The sequence below is a fragment of the Scyliorhinus torazame genome, chromosome 14 (genome assembly GCF_047496885.1).
Source record: "Scyliorhinus torazame isolate Kashiwa2021f chromosome 14, sScyTor2.1, whole genome shotgun sequence".
Lineage (NCBI taxonomy): Eukaryota > Metazoa > Chordata > Chondrichthyes > Carcharhiniformes > Scyliorhinidae > Scyliorhinus > Scyliorhinus torazame.
The window spans coordinates 38,199,394-38,220,171 of NC_092720.1; the positions used below are offsets into that span (position 1 = coordinate 38,199,394).

The window sequence follows — 20,778 nt, forward strand, 5'->3', positions numbered from 1 at the left end:
TCTGTCTCTGGTTTCTACCCGGACTGATTTGTCTGGGACACTGCCCGGAAGCGGAAACGCGTAAGGGTGATTGACTCCGGGAGTTTGGCGGGAATTTGGCGACAGGCGCCGGTGAAAGTGGGAGAGGGACCGGGACCGAGACCGACTACCGCTTCCTCCAGAATAGTCTCTGCTCCCGGGGGATCCGCACAGTCCCCGAACAGGGACCCCAGGTCAGTCACTAATGTGCAGGAAATCCGGCTCTTTGAGTTATCACAGTGGAAAGATGGGCTGAGTGCCCCCACCCCCCCCCCTCAGTGTGATGGGCTGAGTGCCCCCCCCCCTCAGTGTGATGGGCTGAGTGCCCCCCCCCCTCTCGGTGTGATGGGCTGAGTGCCCCCCCCCCCTTCTCGGTGTGATGGGCTGAGTGCCCGCACCTCGGTGTGATGGGCCGAGTGCCCCCCCCCTCGGTGTGATGGGCTGAGTGCCCCCCCCCCTCGGTGTGATGGGCTGAGTGCCCCCCCCCCCCCTCGGTGTGATGGGCTGAGTGCCCCCCCCCCTCGGTGTGATGGGCTGAGTGCCCCCCCCTCGGTGTGATGGGCTGAGTGCCCCCCCCCCCCTTGGTGTGATGGGCTGAGTGCCCCCCCCCTCGGTGTGATGGGCTGAGTGCCCCCCCCCTCGGTGTGATGGGCTGAGTGCCCCCCCCCTCAGTGTGATGGGCTGAGTGCCCCCCCCCCTCAGTGTGATGGGCTGAGTGCCCCCCCCTCGGTGTGATGGGCTGAGTGCCCCCCCCCTCAGTGTGATGGGCTGAGTGGCCCCCTCCTCGGTGTGATGGGCTGAGTGCCCCCCCCCCTCGGTGTGATGGGCTGAGTGGCCCCCTCCTCGGTTTGATGGGCTGAGTGCCCCCCCTCTCGGTGTGATGGGCTGAGTCTCCCCACCCTTCTCGGTGTGATGGGCTGAGTGCCCCACCTCTGCTAACCACTGTGTCGTCATGCTGCCCTGTTTAAAATCAAAGTAAAGAGTAAATAATGAGGAACTGTTTCGATTGACTGCAGGGGTGATGACCAGAGTCCAGATTTAAGATGATTGTCAACATAATTAGGGTGAAATAAGTAAATGCGTTTTTTATGCAAGGAATGATTAGGTTTTAGAATGGAGTGTATGATGAGGTGATGGATACAGATTCAGTAGTGTCTTCAAAAGGAAATTTGACGAGCTATTGATAGTCTTTATTGTCACAAGTAGGCTCACATTAACATTGCAATGAAGTTACTGTGGAAAAACCCCTAGTCGCCACATTCCAGCGCCTGATCGGGTACACAGAGGGAGAATTCAGAATGCCCAAATTATCTAACCGCACGTCTTTCAGGACTTATGGGAGGAAACCGGAGCACCAGGAGGAAACCCACGCAGATACGGGGAGAACATGCAGACTCCACACAGACAGTGACCCAAGCCGGGAATCGTACCTGGGACCCTGGAGCTGTGAAGCAATAGCGCTAACCACTGTGCTACTGTGAAAGGAGAGGACTGTCGGGAAAGAGCAGGGATGGGCTGACTGGGTTGCTGTATGAATGAGCCAGCAATGCCGTCTTGGGCTGACTAGCTTTAATGTTTTATGAAACCAAGGTCCTGTCAGGTGGACACACAACCCTGTGGCTGCATTTCATTGCGATCCCAGAATTATGGACTCCGTGTCTGGCAGACCAGAATTCATCTCCTCTCTCCAAAGTTTCTCCATAATACTGCCTCTCTAAAGCTTTTCAAAATATCTCTCTTCATTCCTGGACTCCGCACAGCAATGACCTCGTCTCCCCAAGCTAAAAAAACAACTGATCTCTGTCGGCTGGAAAGCACATTAACTCCCCGGGGACTTCCCCAGTCAAACCACAGTCCATTACTCCAGACTGAAAAAACCCACATTCCTTCGTCAATTTCACCTTCTGGCTGCTAAAACACTCAGGCCCTGAAAAACAGAATTATTTTTTAAAATCGTGGCCACTGCAGTCAGACACACTAACCCCTGGCTTTTAACCCATTAATTGGCCAATACTTAGAATCCAATATTCCTAAAGTCTTCCAGTCGTCACAATGTGGAGGAGAGCAGGTGGGTGCTGACCAACATTTATCCTTCAGTCAACCTTTTTCGACGAAACACAGATTATCTGGCCGTCATCATGTTGGTAATTGTGGGACTTTTTAGTCAATAAATTGGCTGACATGTTTCCTACATCACAACAATGGCTACATTTGAGGTACGTCATTATCTCTAATGTACCTCGGGATATGTGGTCAGTGCTATATAAATTGAGGTTCTTTAATTTTGCACGTTTATTGTTTCCTTTTTTTAAAAACTAAATTCAAATCCTCATTCTCTGTGTCATGAGAATATCACTTTAAGAAATGTTTGGCTGCTCATGTTACTGCAGTGATGTCAGAGTGTGGGTGGAGCTGAGCTCTGGTTCTTCTTTTTAGTTTCACTTTGAGAAAAAGCTTGGTGTGTCTGGGTTTTTCAGTGTGTTGCAGCTGAAGTCAGCCAAAGCAGCTGTATTGTTGATCTCTCTGCCATGAAGGACTATCGCTTGATCATTTGATGAATTCAGAAATTTAAATGTTTTCAGTATTGAATGTAAACCCTGATGTGCTTCTGTTTAAAGGTTGTTAAGTCTTTTGGATGTTAAAAGGACAGCTTAAAGGATTACTTAGTGTTGTATTCTTTGGGGGTTGAATTAATAGTTGCTAAGATATTCACTGTCTTTCAAAAAGGTTAACTTGAGTTCATAGAATAAACATTGTTTTGCTTTAAAAGATACTTTTCATTTCTGCTGTACCATACCTGTAGAGTGAGCCGTGTGCTCCCCATACCACAATCTATTAAAAGTTGTGGGTCAGGTGAACTCCATGATACACTTTGGGATTCTCTAAACCCTGACCCATAACATCTGAATGATGAGTCCAGACCCCTGGATTGTTAGACAGATACGGAAGCACTGTACTAGTGGATGCTTTTCTACCACCAAAGCGAAAATGCTCCAGCTTTGACAAAGGGTCATCTGGACTCGAAACGTTAGCTGTTTTCTCCCCTACAGATGCTGCCAGACCTGGTGAGGCTTTCCAGCATTTTCTCTTTGGTTTCAGATTCTAGCATCCGCAGTAATTTGCTTTTATCCGGATGCTTTTCTGCGGCAGGTAACAAGCCGATACAATGTGAGAGGGAAAACTGGAAGGTGCATCATCTGTGAAACTGCAGTCACAGACCATCAAGTGGCTGATTTCGGGGCAATGCCGGGCTTCTATATCCTTCAGTAAAGAATTTGAGTGGCAGGAAAAGATGTAAAAATGAGGAAAATATGTAATTTGTTGCAAGATATTGTAAATTATTGTGGGAAGAAAGAATGAGAATGTGCTTTTCAGATTCTCAGATGTCCTGAAGGACTTTACTGTCAATTGATGCATTTTGAACTGTCAATTGATGCATTTTGAAGTGTAGTTGCTGTTGGACTGCAGGCAAAAACAGCAGCCCAAGCGTACACAGCTAGGCCCCACGAACAGCGGTGAGATGAAATACCAGTTAGTTTGTCGTCGGTGGTGTTATTTGAGGGGTAAATGTGGACAAGTGATTGGGTGAACATCCTTGCTCACTCTTGAAGAGAGTAAAGGATCTTTTACAGTCAATCGAGAGGACAGATGGAGTCTAAGTTTAATACTTCATCATTTCATAGAATCAGAGAATTTACAGTGCAGAAGGAGACCATTCGGCTCATCGAGTCTGCACCAGCCCTTACAAAGAGCACCCTGCTCAAGCCCACGTATCTACCCTATCCCAGTAACCCCCACTTAACCTTTTTGGACACTAAGGGCAATTTAGCATGGCCAATCCACCTAACCCGCACATCTTTGGGCTGTGGGAGGAAACCGGAGCATCCGGAGGAAACCCACGCAGACACGGGGAGAACGTGCAGACTCCGCACAGACGGTGACCCAAGCCGGGAATCGAACCTGGGACCCTGCCGCTGTGAAGCAATTGTGCTGACCACTATGCTACCGGGCTGCCCTGTGACTACAACCTTGTGAACTGCAAACATGCTATTGGCAGGTTCTGGTCTCCGTGTTGTTACTGTCAGTTGAGTAATTCTTCTTTTGCCTCTTGACTTAATCAATTGCCATTTTTATTTGTAGGTGAAAGATGCAAGCTTTTTTAAAAGGAGCTGGAGTTACCGGCATCAAACCAGCAAAGGAAAAAGCCGCAGCCGGAACCAGCGGAGAGAGCAAGAAACAAAAATCAGTTCCATGGGTGGAGAAATAGTAAGAAACTTAATTCCAGATGATGCTTTGTGTGCATTACATAGACGATTGAAAATGGCAGGTGTGTGTGTATACAATACTCCTCTACTTCACCGCTAGTTTAACAATTACACACGGGTTTTGGGATTGACAGGGATGACAAAGTACATTTTGAGCTACAGTAGTCTCTTTAACACACAATGTTCCTTTTTTTTAGCACACAAGGTGAATGTGGTCAAACACACGCATCCGCTCTGAACCCAAGTTATAGCCTTGTGCATTTTTCTCAGAATCCTCCCAGATGATGATCACATGAGAGTTTCCAAACTCCACTCCCAAAAACACACTTTAAAATCGGCATCCATAATAATAATAATATTTTCCCTGAGCTGTTTGCATTCTGAAATCCAGACAGGGCTAAATAGCTGGCTTTTAAAGCAGACCAAGGCAGGCCAGCAGCACGGTTCAATTCCCGTAACAGCCTCCCCGAGCAGGCGCCGGAATGTGGCGACTAGGGGCTTTTCACAGTAACTTCATTTGAAGCCTACTTGTGACAATAAGCGATTTTCATTTCATTTTCATTTCAAATGACACTTTAAACAAAGCTACCGCTCCACTTTTAACAGTCCTTCCCGTCCAGGATTTTGTACCACCCACTTTTAGGTTCCTTTGTCCTAACTGCTTTTACACAAACTCTGAGATCCAGCTACCAATCTCCATAGTTATTTCAACTCGCGTTCCACAAGATATAGTTACATCTCTCAAACTTGAAAATCACTTCAGATATCTTTCTGGTGTCTGGCCCTTCTCAGCGTGGTCTGTCTTTACTGAACATTTCTGTGTTCTAGTACCTTTAACCTCCGACTTCTTGGAAATTTCTCTCCATTTCTCTAGTTCTCTTAACTACCTGCACTTGTTTTCTCAACCATTACTCCATGGTATGGCTTTTCCTCCGCTAAGCTGGGAGAGATGTTCCCTCTCTAACTTCTAGCAGAGCTGTGAGAGCTGCCTTCTCTCTCACTGCCTATCTTTGACTGCAAACAAATTTGCTGAACTCAGACTTTAAGAGCTTCTCTACCTCACAAGGCTCAGTTGCTAAGCAATCATTGCGAGTTTATTTATTCTTCACGCTGTAGCCCTCTGTAAGCACAATAGAAACACAGTTGGAACTTAGCCAACCCCCACACGTGGAAATACCTTTGTCCAGCATGAATCTAACTATAGGTCCTACCCCTCCAGGCACAGAAACATTAACCCACTTTATACCTTATTTCTAATGTTTACCAATACAAATGAAAATCCCTTAAAACTACCATTGTTTTCCTAATAATAATTATACAATTGTTATAGTTTCAGAACTAAATGCTGACTTTATCTTTTATGCCATGAAGGGAAAATCAGTGGTGAAGCTTCATAAGTGGCTTGTCCGGCCTATGGAGCTAATCAAGGAAGAGTTCTTAACTGTAGTCTAAAGTTCCAGAATATGCCACACATTCAACCATTGCAAATCTCCAAGCTTTCGCTGTGGAACCGCAGTGCGGGTTTCTCATTATTTTCTCTGGTCTCCTACGGCAGCTGTTTTGGGAGGGAGAAGATCTGTGGAACTTCATTCCTGGTTATCATTCTCTCCAAGTTGCACTCTGTTGTTTTGCCTCTTACATGCTAGAAGGGCTGGTTTAGCACAGTGGGCTAAACAGCTGGCTTGTAAGGCAGAACAAGGCCAGCAGCGCGGGTTCAATTCCCGTACCGGCCTCCCTGCACCGGCGCCGGAATGTGGCGGCTAGGGGCTTTTCACAGTAACTTCATTGCAGCCTACTTGTGACAATAAACGATTGTCCTTTTTGTGCTTGAGCTCAAAGGATGGAAATGTTTCAATATTGGAGGGCTGAATATTCTCCACATCTCTTCCACAGTCTATTATTTTTTGGCGTGGGGGGATGTTTTTTTGTAAGTTTTATTTTCACCTTCCCTTTTCTTGGGTCACCCATTATTTGCGATCAGAACGCAAGTGGACCGCTTGCAGCCAGGTGATCCCCAGTGCTAAGCAGTTTCCAGAGCAGTGTACAAGAGGAGCCTGACTTTGCTCAGTAGTTGGCCATGACTGCGTGGCTCAGATTGGGAGCCTGGTGTATGGGAGATCAGATTCACATGGGCGATAGATACAACATTGCCGTTACGTATGAGACGAAAACCTTGGAGGCTAGTACTAGGCAAAACTATATTCTGAAAATCATGAAGAACAAAGAAAAGTACAGCGCAGGAACAGGCACTTCAGATCTCCAAGCCTGTGCCGATCATGATGCCCTAACTTTAAAAAAAACCTTCATCCCTTACTCGGTCCGTATCCCTCTATTTCCTCCCTATTCATGTATCCATCCAGATGCTTCTTAAATGTTGCTAATGTGCCTGCTTCCACCACATCCTCTGCCAGCGCGTTCCAGGCACCCACCATTCTCTGTGAAAACCTTACCCCGCACTTCTCCCTTAAACTTTCCCTATCTCACCGTGAACCTATGTCCCCTTGTAATTGACACTTCCACCCTTTGAAAAAGCCTCTGACTATCCTCCCTGTCTATGTCTCTCATAATTTTATAGACCTTCACCAGGTCTCCTATCAGGGTGGCACAAGTGGATAGCACTATGGCTTCACAGCGCCAGGGTCCCAAGTTCGATCCCAGCTCTGGGTCACTGTCTGTGCGGAGACTGCACGTTCTCCCCGTGTCTGCGTGGGTTTCCTCCGGGTGCTCCGGTTTCCTCCCACAGTCCAAAGACGTGCAGGTTAGGTGGATTAACCATGCTAAATTGCCCTTAGTGTCCAAAAAGGTTAGGAAGGGTTATTGGGTTAGGGTGGAAGTGAGGGCTTAAGTGGCTCAGTGCAGACTTGATGGGCCGAATGGCCTCCTTCTGCACTGTATGTTCTATGTTCTCCCCTCAGCCTCCGTCTTTCCAGTGAAAACAATCCTAGTTTATTCAACCTCTCCTCATAGCCAACACCTTTGAGACCAGGCAACATCCTGGTGAACCTTCTTTGCACTCTCTCCAATGCTTTCATGTCCTTCTGATAATGTGGTGACCAGAGCTGCATGTAATACTCCAAATGTGGCCTAACCAGAGTAGCAATATAGCTGCAATGTGATTTCCCAACTCTTGTGCTCAATGCCCTAGTGATGAATGCCATATGACTTCTTAATCTCCTTGCCCACTTGTATTGCCACTTTTAGGGAACTGTGGACCTGCACGCCCAGATCCCTCTGTATGTTAATGTTCCTAAGGATTCTTTTTTTTTAATAAATATTTTATTGAAAATTTTTGGTCAACCAGCACAGTACATTGTGCATCCTTTACACAATATTATAACAACACAAATAACAATGACCTATTTTATAAACAAAAAATGAATAAATAATAAATAACAAAAATGAAAACTAACCCTAATTGGCAACTGCCTTATCACAAGTACCACTCTCCAAAAATATAATTTAACAGTCCAATATATAATTATCTGTCGCAACGACCTATACATATTATACAGTATATATTAACAACCCTGAGAGTCCTTCTGGTTCCTCCTCCCCCCCCCCCCCCCCCCCCAATCCTGGGCTGCTGCTGCCTTTTTTCCATTCCATCTATCTTTCTGCGAGGTATTCGACGAACGGTTGCCACCGCCTGGTGAACCCTTGAGCCGACCCCCTTAGAACGAACTTAATCCGCTCTAGCTTTATGAACCCCGCCATGTCATTTATCCAGGTCTCCACCCCCGGGGGCTTGGCTTCTTTCCACGTTAACAATATCCTGCGCCAGGCTACTAGGGACGCAAAGGGCAAAACATCGGCCTCTCTCGCCTCCTGCACTCCCGGCTCTTGTGCAACCCCAAATATAGCCAACCCCCAGCTTGGTTCGACCCGGACCCCCACTACTTTTGAAAGCACCTTTGTCACCCCCATCCAAAACCCCTGTAGTGCCGGGCATGAGCAAAACATATGGGTATGATTCGCTGGGCTTCTCGAGCACCTCGCACACCTATGCTCCACCCCAAAAAATTTACTGAGCCGTGCTCCAGTCATATGCGCCCTGTGTAATTCCTTAAACTGAATCAGGCTTAGCCTGGCACACGAGGACGACGAGTTTACCCTGCTTAGGGCATCTGCCCACAGCCCCTCCTCGATCTCCTCCCCCAGCTCTTCTTCCCATTTCCCTTTTAGTTCATCTACCATAGTCTCCCCTTCGTCCCTCATTTCCCTATATATATCTGACACCTTACTATCCCCCACCCATGTCTTTGAGATCACTCTGTCCTGCACCTCTTGTGTCGGGAGCTGCGGGAATTCCCTCACCTGTTGCCTCGCAAAAGCCCTCAGTTGCATATACCTGAATGCATTCCCTTGGGGCAACCCATATTTCTCAGTCAGCGCTCCCTGACTCGCGAACTTCCCATCCACAAACAGACCTTTCAGTTGCGTTATTCCTGCTCTTTGCCACATTCCATATCCCCCATCTATTCCCCCCGGGGCAAACCTATGGTTGTTTCTTATCGGGGACCCCCCCAAGGCTCCAGTCTTTCCCCTATGCCGTCTCCACTGTCCCCAAATCTTCAGTGTAGCCACCACCACCGGGCTTGTGGTGTAGTTCCTCGGTGAGAACGGCAATGGGGCTGTCACCGTAGCCTGTAGGCTAGTCCCCCTACAGGACGCCCTCTCTAATCTCTTCCACGCCGCTCCCTCCTCCTCTCCCATCCACTTACTCACCATTTAAATATTAGCGGCCCAATAATACTCACTTAGGCTCGGTAGTGACAGCCCCCCCCTATCCCTGCTACGCTGTAAGAATCCCTTCCTCACTCTCGGGGTCTTCCCGGCCCACACAAAACCCATGATGCTCTTTTCAATCCTTTTAAAAAAAGCCTTCGTGATCACCACCGGGAGGCACTGAAACACAAAGAGGAATCTCGGGAGGACCACCATCTTAACCACCTGCACCCTCCCTGCCAGTGACAGGGATACCATATCCCATCTCTTGAAATCCTCCTCCATTTGTTCCACCAACCGCGTTAAATTTAACCTATGCAATGTGCCCCAATTCTTGGCTATCTGGATCCCCAGGTAACGAAAGTCCCTTGTTACCTTCCTCAACGGTAGGTCCTCTATTTCTCTACTCTGCTCCCCTGGATGCACCACAAACAACTCACTTTTCCCCATGTTCAATTTATACCCTGAAAAATCCCCAAACTCCCCAAGTATCCGCATTATTTCTGGCATCCCCTCCGCCGGGTCTGCCACGTATAGTAGCAAATCGTCCGCATACAAAGATACCCGGTGTTCTTCTCCTCTAAGTACTCCCCTCCACTTCTTGGAACCCCTCAACGCTATCGCCAGGGGCTCAATCGCCAGTGCAAACAATAATGGGGACAGAGGGCATCCCTGCCTTGTCCCTCTATGGAGCCGAAAATATGCAGATCCCCGTCCATTCGTGACCACGCTCGCCATCGGGGCCCTATACAACAGCTGCACCCATCTAACATACCCCTCTCCAAAACCAAATCTCCTCAACACCTCCCACAAATAATCCCACTCCACTCTATCAAATGCTTTCTCGGCATCCATCGCCACTACTATCTCCGTTTCCCCCTCTGGTGGGGCCATCATCATTACCCCTAACAGCCTCCGTATATTCGTGTTCAGCTGTCTCCCCTTCACAAACCCAGTTTGGTCCTCGTGGACCACCCCCAGGACACATTCCTCTATTCTCATTGCCATTACCTTGGCCAGGATCTTGGCATCTACATTTAGGAGGGAAATAGGTCTATAGGACCCGCATTGTAGCGGGTCCTTTTCCTTCTTTAAGAGAAGCGATATCGTTGCTTCAGACATAGTCGGGGGCAGTTGTCCCCTTTCCTTTGCCTCATTAAAGGTCCTCGTCAATACCGGGGCGAGCAAGTCCACATATTTTCTATAGAATTCGACTGGGAATCCATCCGGTCCCGGGGCCTTTCCCGTCTGCATGCTCCTAATTCCTTTCACCACTTCTTCTACCTCGATCTGTGCTCCCAGTCCCACCCTTTCCTGCTCTTCCACCTTGGGAAATTCCAGCCGATCCAAGAAGCCCATCATTCTCTCCCTCCCATCCGGGGCTTGAGCTTCATATAATTTTTGATAAAATGTCTTGAATACTCCATTCACTCTCTCCGCTCCATCTCTCCTTCCTCATCCCTCACTCCCCCTATTTCCCTCGCTGCTCCCCTTTTCCTCAATTGGTGTGCCAGCAACCTGCTCGCCTTCTCCCCATATTCGTACTGTACACCCTGTGCCTTCCTCCATTGTGCCTCTGCAGTGCCCGTAGTCAGCAAGTCAAATTCTACATGTAGCCTTTGCCTTTCCCTGTACAGTCCCTCCTCCGGTGCTTCCGCATATTGTCTGTCCACCCTCAAAAGTTCTTGCAGCAACCGCTCCCGTTCCTTACTCTCCTGCTTCCCTTTATGTGCCCTTATTGATATCAGCGCCCCTCTAACCACCGCCTTCAGCGCCTCCCAGACCACTCCCACCTGGACCTCCCCATTATCATTGAGTTCCAAGTACTTTTCAATGCACCCCCTCACCCTTAGACACACCCCCTCATCTGCCATTAGTCCCATGTCCATTCTCCAGGGTGGGCGCCCTCCTGTTTCCTCCCCTATCTCCAAGTCTACCCAGTGTGGAGCGTGATCCGAAATGGCTATAGCCGTATACTCCGTTCCCCTCACCTTCGGGATCAACGCCCTTCCCAGCACAAAAAAGTCTATTCACGAGTAGACTTTATGGACATAGGAGAAAAACGAGAACTCCTTACTCCTAGGTCTGCTAAATCTCCACGGGTCTACACCTCCCATCTGCTCCATAAAATCTTTAAGTACCTTGGCTGCTGCCGGCCTCCTTCCAGTCCTGGACTTCGACCTATCCAGCCCTGGTTCCAACACCGTATTAAAATCTCCCCCCATTATCAGCTTTCCCATCTCTAGGTCCGGAATGCGTCCTAACATACGCCTCATAAAGTTGGCGTCATCCCAGTTCGGGGCATATACGTTTACCAAAACCACCGTCTCCCCCTGTAGTTTGCCACTCACCATCACGTATCTGCCCCCGTTATCCGCCACTATAGTCTTTGCCTCGATCATTACCCGCTTCCCCACTAAGATAGCCACCCCCCTGTTTTTCGCATCTAGCCCCGAATGGAACACCTGCCCCACCCATCCTTTGCGTAGCCTAACCTGGTCTATCAGTTTCAGGTGCGTTTCCTGTAACATAACCACATCTGCCTTAAGTTTCTTAAGGTGTGCGAGTACCCGTGCCCTCTTTATCGGCCCGTTCAGCCCTCTCACGTTCCACGTGATCAGCCGGGTTGGGGGGCTTCCTACCCCCCCCCTTGTTGATTAGCCATCCCCTTTTTCCAGCTCCTCACCCGGTTCCCACGCAGCTGTATCTCCCCCAGGCGGTGCCCTCCCCTCCCATACCAGCTCCCCCCTCTCCCCAGCAGCAGCAACCCAGTAATTCCCCCCTCCCACCCCCCCCGCTAGATCCCCCGCTAGCGTAATTACTCCCCCCCATGTTGCTCCCAGAAGTCAGCAAACTCTGGCCGACCTCGGCTTCCCCCCGTGACCTCGGCTCGCACCGTGCGACGCCCCCTCCTTCCTGCTTCTCTATTCCCGCCATGATTGTCATAGCGCGGGAACCAAGCCCGCGCTTCTCCCTTGGCCCCGCCCCCAATGGCCAACGCCCCATCTCCTCCACCTCCCCTCCTCCCCCCATCACCACCTGTGGAAGAGAGAAAAGTTACCACATCGCAGGATTAGTACATAAAACTCCTCTTTTCCCCCCCTTTTTAACCCCCCTCTTCGCCCCCCACATTCGCCCCACCACTTTGTTCAAACGTTCTTTTTAATAACCCGCTCATTCCAGTTTTTCTTCCACAATAAAAGTCCACGCTTCATCCGCCGTCTCAAAGTAGTGGTGCCTCCCTCGATATGTGACCCACAGTCTTGCCGGTTGCAGCATTCAAAATGTTATCTTCTTTTTATGAAGCACCGCCTTGGCCCGATTAAAGCTCGCCCTCCTTCTCGCCACCTCCGCACTCCAGTCTTGATAAACGCGGATCACCGCGTTCTCCCATTTACAGCTCCGAGTTTTCTTTGCCCATGTAAGGACCATTTCTCTATCCTTAAAACGGAGGAATCTCACCACTATGGCTCTGGGAATTTCTCCTGCTCTCGGTCCTCGCACCATCACTCGGTATGCTCCCTCCACCTCCAACGGACCCGCCGGGGCCTCCGCTCCCATTAACGAGTGCAGCATCGTGCTCACATATGCCCCGACGTCCGCTCCCTCCGCACCTTCAGGAAGACCAAGAATCCTCAGGTTGTTCCTCCTTGCGTTGTTCTCCAGTGCCTCCAGCCTTTCCACACATCGTTTCTGATGTGCCTCATGCATCTCCGTCTTCACCACCAGGCCCTGTATGTCGTCCTCATTCTCGGCTGCCTTTGCCTTCACGACCTGAAGCTCCCGCTCCTGGGTCTTTTGTTCCTCCTTTAGCCCTTCGATCGCCTGTAGTATCGGGGCCAACAGCTCTTTCTTCATTTCCTTTTTGAGCTCTTCCACACAGCATTTCAAGAACTCTTGTTGTTCAGGGCCCCATGTTAAACTGCCACCTTCCGACGACGCCATCTTGGTTTTTGCTTGCCTTCCTTGCCGCTGTTCTAAAGGATCCACTGCAATCCGGCCACTTTCTCCTCCTTTTTTCATCCGTATCCAGGGGGGATTCCCTTCTGGTTTACCGCACAGTGTTTTTAGCCGTCAAAATTGCCGTTGGGGCTCCTATCAAGAGCCCAAAAGTCCGTTTCACCGGGAGCAGCTGAAACGTGCGACTCAGCTGGTCATCGCCGCACCCGGAAGTCGTTCCTAAGGATTCTGCCATTTACTGTATAATTCATACCTAAATTTAATCCTCCAAAATGCATCCCCTCGCATTTGTCTGGATTTCTGTGCCCAAGTCTCCAATCTATCTATATCCTGTTGCATCCTCTGACATTGCTCCGCACTATCAGCAACTCTGCCAATCTTCGTGTCATCCGCAAACTTAATAATCAGACCACCCACATTTTCCTCCAAATCATTTATATACACAATAAACAACAGACGTCCCAACACTGAACCCTGCGGAACACCACTGGCTACAGATCGCCATTCAAGAAAACACTCGCCACTACACTCCATTTTCTATAACCAAGCCAGTTCTGTATCCGGCCAGCCAGCCCACCCCAAATCCCATGGCAATAAAACCTTTAATTTACAATGGCCAATGGTGAAAATTTGAACACATAATTGTGTTCAATGTTTAAAATATTACCTTTTCCATTTTTCTTTTTGAAATATATTTTATTGAAATTTTTTGTTCACAATTTTTTCCCCTTACACATCAAACATAAAGAAAATTTAATAGTACATGTAACATGTTAACCACACTCTAATAAAAAGTAACTAACCAACATGGTAAACTAATCAATTAACATAAAATGAAACTTTCCCCTCCCCCCTGGGTTGCTGCTGCTGGTCATCTATCTTCCCTCTAACGTTCCGCTAGGTAGTCGAGGAATGGTTGCCACCTTCTAGTGAACCCTTGAGCCGATCCTCTCAGTGCAGACTTAATCTGCTCCAGTTTTATGAACCCCGCCATATCGTTTATCCAGGCCTCCAGTCCGGGGGGTTTCGCTTCCTTCCACACGAGTAAAATCCTACGCCGGGCTACTAGGGACGCAAAGGCCATGACATCGGCCTCTTTCGCCTCCTGCACTCCCGGCTCATCCGCAACTCCAAATAAAGCTAACCCCCAGCCTGGTTTGACCCGGACCTTCACCACCTTCGAAATCACTCCCGTCACTCCCCTCCAATACCCCTCCAGTGCCGGGCACAACCAAAACATATGTGTGTGGTTTGCCGGGCTTCCGCCGCACCTCCCACACTTGTCCTCCACTCCGAAGAACCTGCTTAACCTTGCTCCCGTTATGTGTGCTCTATGTAGCACCTTAAATTGAATCAGGCTAAGCCTGCCACGCGAGGAAGAGGAATTTACCCTGCTTAGGGCATCAGCCCACAGACCCTCCTCTATCTCCTCCCCGAGCTCTTCTTCCCACTTTCCTTTTAGTTCGCCCACCAGCTCCTCCCCCTCTTCTCTCATCTCTCTGTATATCTCTGACACCTTGCCCTCCCCGACCCACATCCCCGAGAGCATTCTATCCTGGATCCCCTGTGTCGGGAGCAATGGAAATTCCCTCACCTGTTGTCTTGTGAACGCCCTCACCTGCATATACCTAAAGAAATTTCCCCGGGGCAGCTTATACTTTTCCTCCAACGCTCCCAAGCTTGCAAACGTCCCGTCTATAAATAAATCTCCCACCCTCCTAATTCCCAACTGGTGCCAGCTCTGGAATCCTCCATCCATCCTCCCTGGGGCAAACCTATGGTTGTTACTGATTGGGGACCCCACCAGGGCTCCCAGCATACCTCTCTGTCGCCTCCATTGTCCCCAGATATTTAATGTTGCCGCCACCACTGGGTTCGTGGTAAATTTGTTTGGTGAGAACGGTAGTGGCGCCGTCACCAGCGCCTCTAGACTTGTCCCTTTACAGGACTTTCTCTCTAGTCTTTTCCACGCCGCTCCCTCTCCCTCTATCATCCATTTACGGATCATCGCCACATTGGCGGCCCAATAGTAGTCGCCCAGATTCGGCAGCTCCAGTCCCCCTCTATCTCTGCTACGTTGTAAGAACCCCCTCCTTACCCTCGGAACTTTCCCTGCCCACACGAAGCTCGTGATGCTCCTGTCTATTTTTTTAAAGAAGGCCTTAGTGATCAGTATAGGGAGACATTGGAATACAAATAGGAACCTCGGGAGGACCATCGTCTTAATTGCCTGCACTCTGCCAGCCAGTGACAGTGGCTGCATGTCCCACCTCTTGAAGTCCTCTTCCATTTGTTCCACCAGTCGTGTCAGATTAAGTCTGTGCAAGGTTCCCAGCTCCTGGCTATCTGAATCCCCAGGTATCGAAAGTTTCTTTCCACTTTCCTTAAAGGCAGGCCATCTATCCCTCTACTCTGGTCCCCAGGGTGTATCACGAAAAGTTCACTCTTCCCCATGTTAAGCCTATATCCCGAGAAATCTCCGAACTCCCTCAATATCTGCATGACCTCTGTCATCCCCCCCACTGGGTCCGTCACATACAACAGTAGGTCATCCGCGTAGAGTGACACTCGGTGTTCTTCTCCCCCTCTAATCACCCATGGCCAGTGGTTCAATTGCCAACGCGAACAGTAATGGAGATAGCGGGCATCCCTGTCTTGTTCCCCTGTATAGTCGGAAATACTCCGATCTTTGCCGACCCGTGACCACACTTGCCGTTGGGGCCCCATAGAGGAGTTTGACCCAGCTAATAAACCCATTCCCGAACCCGAACCTCCTCAGCACCTCCCATAGGTACTCCCACTCCACCCTGTCAAATGCCTTCTCTGCATCCATTGCCGCCACTATCTCTGCCTCCCCCTCTACTGGGGCCATCATTATCACCCCTAATAGCCGTCGCACGTTGACATTTAGTTGTCGCCCCTTTACGAATCCTGTCTGGTCTTCGTGCACCACCCCCGGGACACAGTCCTCTATCCTTGATGCCAGCACCTTTGCTAGCAATTTGGCGCCCACATTTAATAGTGAAATAGGCCTATCGGACCCGCACTGCAGCGGATCTTTATCCCGCTTCAAAATTAGCGATATCGTCGCCTCCGACATTGTCGGGGGTAGAGTCCCTCCTTCCCTGGCCTCGTTAAAAGTCCTCCCCAACAGCGGGGCCAGCAGGTCCACATATTTTCTATAAAATTCCACCGGGAACCCATCTGGTCCCAGAGCCTTCCCTGCCTGCATGTTCCCCAGCCCCTTGGTAACCTCGTCCACCCCAATTGGTGCCTCCAGGCCTTCCACCTCCTGCTCCTCCACCCTCGGGAACCTTAATTGGTCCAGAAACTGCCGCATCTCCTCTTTTCCCTCCGGGGGTTGGGACCTATAAAGTCTTTCGTAAAAGGTCTTAAACACCCCGTTTATCTTCCCTGCTCTCCGCACCGTAGCTCCCTTTTCGTCTCTAATTCCCCCTATCTCCCTTGCCGCTGTCCTCTTTTGCAGCTGATGGGCCAACAGGCGACTAGCCTTTTCCCCATATTCATACCTCATCCCTTGTGCCTTCCTCCACAGCACCTCCGCCCTCCTCCTGGTGGTCAGAAGGTCGAACTCCGTCTGGAGTCATCGTCGCTCTCTGTACAGTCCCTCCTCCGGGGTCTCCGCAAATTCTCTGTCCACCCTTAAGATCTCCCCCAGTAATCTTTCCCTTTCCTTGGCCTCTGTTTTCCCTTTGTGGGCCCTGATGGAGATCAGCTCTCCTCTGACCACCGTCTTTAATGCTTCCCATACCACTCCCACTCGGACCTCCCCGTCGTCATTGGCCTCCAGGTACCTCTCGATACATCCCCGCACTCGTCCACAGACTCCCTCATCCGCCAACAATCCCACATCTAATCGCCAGAGTGCACGCTGCTCCCTCTCCTCTCCTAGTTCCAGGTCCACCCAGTGTGGGGCATGATCCGAAATAGCTATGGCTGAATACTCAGTTTCTTCCACCCTCGAGATCAACGACTTTCCCAAAACAAAAAAATCTATCCGGGAGTACACCTTATGAACATGGGAGAAGAAGGAGAACTCCCTGGCCCTCGGTCTAAGAAATCGCCATGGATCCACTCCCCCCATTTGGTCCATAAACCCCTTAAGCACCTTGGCCGCTGCCGGCCTTCTTCCGGTCTTAGATCTGGATCTATCTAACCCTGGGTCCAGCACGGTGTTGAAGTCTCCCCCCATTATCAAGTTTCCTACCTCCAGGTCTGGTATACGTCCCAGCATCCGCCTCATATATCCCGCATCATCCCAATTCGGGGCATATACGTTAACCAACACAACCTCCATTCCCTCCAGCCTGCCACTCACCATCACATATCTGCCTCCACTATCTGCTACAATGCTCCTAGCTTCGAATGATACCCGTTTCCCCACCAGTATGGCCACCCCTCTATTCTTTGCATCCAGACCTGAATGGAACACCTGTCCCACCCATCCTTTCCTTAACCTAACTTGGTCCGCCACCTTCAGGTGCGTCTCCTGGAGCATAGCCACGTCTGCCCTCAGTCCTTTCAAGTGCGCGAGCACTCGGGCCCTTTTAATCGGTCCATTTAGGCCTCTCACGTTCCACGTGATCAGCCTCACTAGGGGGCTACCTGCCCCCTTCCCGTGTCGACTAGCCATCACCCTCTCTAGGCCAGTCCCACGTCCCGATGCCGCGCTCCCACTCGTTCCCCAGGTGGCGCATTCCAGCCCCGACCACCCTTTCTTTAGCCAGTTCCTCTTTGATTTCTGCAGCAGCAATCCAGGTATCTCCCCCACCCCCCGCTAGATCCCCCTCTAGCGTGATTGCTCCCCCCATATTACTTCCGCAAGTCAGCTGACTTCAACTGACCCCGGCTTCTCCTGCTCACTCCTTGACCCCCCCCCGTGTGGGGAACTCCCATCTACCTTGCGCCTATCTTCCCGCCATTATCTGTCTGGCGCGGGAACATCTCTGTAGCTGACCTGCCCCTTGTGGGGCAGCTCCCTCTGCCACCCCACTCCCATTCCTCATCCTCCGCCTATGTCTCTTTTTTTCCCCCCCACCGGCGCCCACATTTCTTAGTGTCCCCCCCCCTTCCCAATTTACATCTCTATATACATCGACAGTGACATTTCCCTCTAATATCAGTCCCTCAGTTCCGATCCAATTTCTCATCTTTAATAAAGGTCCATGCTTCTTCCGCCGTTTCGAAGTAGTGATGTCTCTCCTGGTACGTGACCCATAGTCGCGCCGGCTGCAGCATCCCGAACTTCACCTTCTTCTTGTGTAACACCTCCTTGGCTCGATTAAAACTCGCCCTCCTTCTCGCCACCTCCGCACTCCAATCCTGGTACACCTGTACCACTGCATTCTCCCATCTACTACTCCGTACCTTTTTGGCCCATCTCAGAACCACTTCTCTATCATTAAAGCGGTGAAATCGCACGATTGTCGCCCTAGGTGGTTCTCCCGCCTTTGGTCTCCTCGCCGGGACCCGATGAGCCCCGTCCACTTCTAAGGGGCCCGAAGGGGCCTCAGCTCCCATCAGCGAGCTTAGCATCGTGCTCACGTAAGCCCCGCAGTCCGCTCCTTCCACTCCCTCAGGGAGACCCAGGATCCGAAGGTTCTTCCTTCGTGCTCTGTTTTCTAGGGCCTCAATCCTTTCAATGCACTTTTTGTGGAGCGCCTCGTGCGTCTGTGTTTTGACCGCCAGGCCCAGGATCTCGTCCTCATTATCCGTCACCTGCTCCACCACGCGGAGCTCTGTCTCCTGGGTCCTTTGTGCCTCCTTAAGCCCCTCAATTGCCTGTAGCATCGGGGTCAGCACCTCCTTCTTAAGTAGCTCCACACACCGTCTTAAAAATTCGTCTTGATCGGGCCCCCATGTCGCCTGCGCTTTCTCCGCCGCTATCTTGCTTTTTCCCTTCTGTACCTATCGTCGAGGATTCCTCGCGATGTAGCCGCCGCCGATATTTTTCTCTTTCGTTGGGGGGGACTCCCTATTAACTCACCCCACACCGGGTTTCGTCGTGAGAAAATTTCCCGTTGGGGCTCTTAAAAGAGCCCGAAGGTCCGTTGGAGCTGGAGCCGCCGAAACGTGCGGCTTAGCTAGGCATCGCCGCAACCGGAAGTCGTCTTTTCCATTTTTGCTAGATCTCTATCATATCTGAAATAAAACTCCTGTTGAGCATTCCTTATCCTCTTAAATATTTACATTTATCCACTCTTGCGAAATCCAATGGATTGCCTTTAAGCACGATGGAAGTCTTTGCAGAGGGAACATGAGTCGGGAGTAATGGCTGAATGTTTCTTACCTGCAAAAACCTATTGTATTAATTTCCTTTGTATCAGGATAGATAAAACAGCCTTTTGTGATTATGGGGTGGGTGCAATTTGTAAAGAGAAAATAATAAAGATGTGTGATTGAACCAAGTTTTCCCCTAAAGTTTGTCATGTCAATGTTAACTCTGTCTGCAGTCGCCCAAAATGTGTCTCTGAAGTGGCGTTTCAGGAGGAAGTTGTAGCTATGCTAAAGAAGTCACTTGAAGGAGCTGATGTGAGTGCCCTTTACTGTTCAATTTAGAACAAGTCGCGATTAATTCCGAGTTCAGTGTCTTTCAAATGGTAAAAAAAAATGTTTAATGTTGCATCTGATCCTTAAATTCTAGGAATTCTTTCAAAAGTAAATCAAAAATATTTTTATACTTTGTCCTGAATCAAAGCTTTCTCTTCATATCTTTGTTCAAAGAGCTTATATGGAAGGTTGCATGGCACCTTAAAGCATTTAACTTCCCAGATTTTGGTTTTAATTATTGTCTGACTAACCTGCGTTTTTTCCTCTTGGGTTATTGTGCTTTTCCACTACTGTCTGTACTGAAGACAGGAATATTTCTACTAATAATGCACAGTTCCACAGGCAGGCCGTGGCAATTTAAATGGCCATTTTAGTGTGTGAGACCTGCCACTGGTAATATGCTACTCATCAATTGGAGTGGTGGGTATGTGGCACAACAAAATCCTCTCCGTGTTCAACATCCAAAGACATGATCTTGCAGTATCTTCCTCACCACTGGATAGTGATCTGGTAGCATGCACTGTGGTTGTTCCCTCCCAACCTAAAGATCTATTGTAGATTCGCTGGTTTTTTAACAATTCATTTACGGGATGTGGGTGTCGCTTGTTAGGCCAACATTTATTGCCCATCCCTAGTTGCCCTTCAGAAGGTGGTGGTGAGTTGCCTTCTTGAACCGCTTCAGTCCTTGAGGTGTAGGTCACCTGCTGTGCTGTTAGGGAGGAAGTTCCAGGCTGTTGCCGCAGTGACAGTGAAGGGACGGCGATATATTTCCAAGTCCCGATGGTGAGTGACTTGAAATGAAAATGAAATGAAATGAAAATCGCTTATTGTCACAAGTAGGCTTCAAATGAAGTTACTGTGAAAAGCCCCTAGTCGCCTGTTCGGGGAGGCTGATACGGGAATTGAACCATGCTGCTGGCCTGCCTTGGTCTGCTTTCAAAGCCAGCGATTTAGCCCTGTGCTAAACAGCCCCTGACTTGGAGGGGAACCTCCAGTTGGTGGGGTTCCCAGGTATCTGCTGCTCTTGTCCTTCTAGATGGTAGTGGTTGTGGGTTTGGAAGATGCTGCCTGAGGAACCTTAGTGAGTTACTCCCGTGCATGGGTACACATGGCTGTCACTGTTCGTCGGTGGTGGAGGGTTTGAATGTTTGTGGAAGGGAGAGCAATCAAGTGGACTGCTTTGTCCTGGATGGTGTTGAGCTTCTCGAGTGTTGTTGGAGCTGCACTCATCCAGGCAAGT

At 49.7% G+C, this 20,778-nt stretch overlaps 1 protein-coding gene across 3 annotated transcripts in view; it reads left to right on the forward strand.

Annotated features, from left to right (window-relative positions):
* The first annotated feature begins 51 nt into the window (after window positions 1–51).
* Window positions 52–20,778, forward strand: part of rfc4 (replication factor C (activator 1) 4) — a 50,355-nt gene continuing 29,628 nt past the window's right edge. Inside the window, exons 1-3 of one of the 3 annotated variants that reach the window (XM_072473970.1) lie at window positions 52–212; window positions 4,159–4,284; window positions 19,442–19,520. In XM_072473970.1, the coding sequence (XP_072330071.1) occupies window positions 4,166–4,284; window positions 19,442–19,520 (198 nt within the window). In that variant the 5' untranslated portion in view covers window positions 52–212; window positions 4,159–4,165. Of the gene's footprint in view, window positions 213–4,158; window positions 4,346–19,441; window positions 19,521–20,778 lie in introns of those variants that run through there. The other 2 variants (XM_072473972.1, XM_072473971.1) reach the window with 2 other exon arrangements.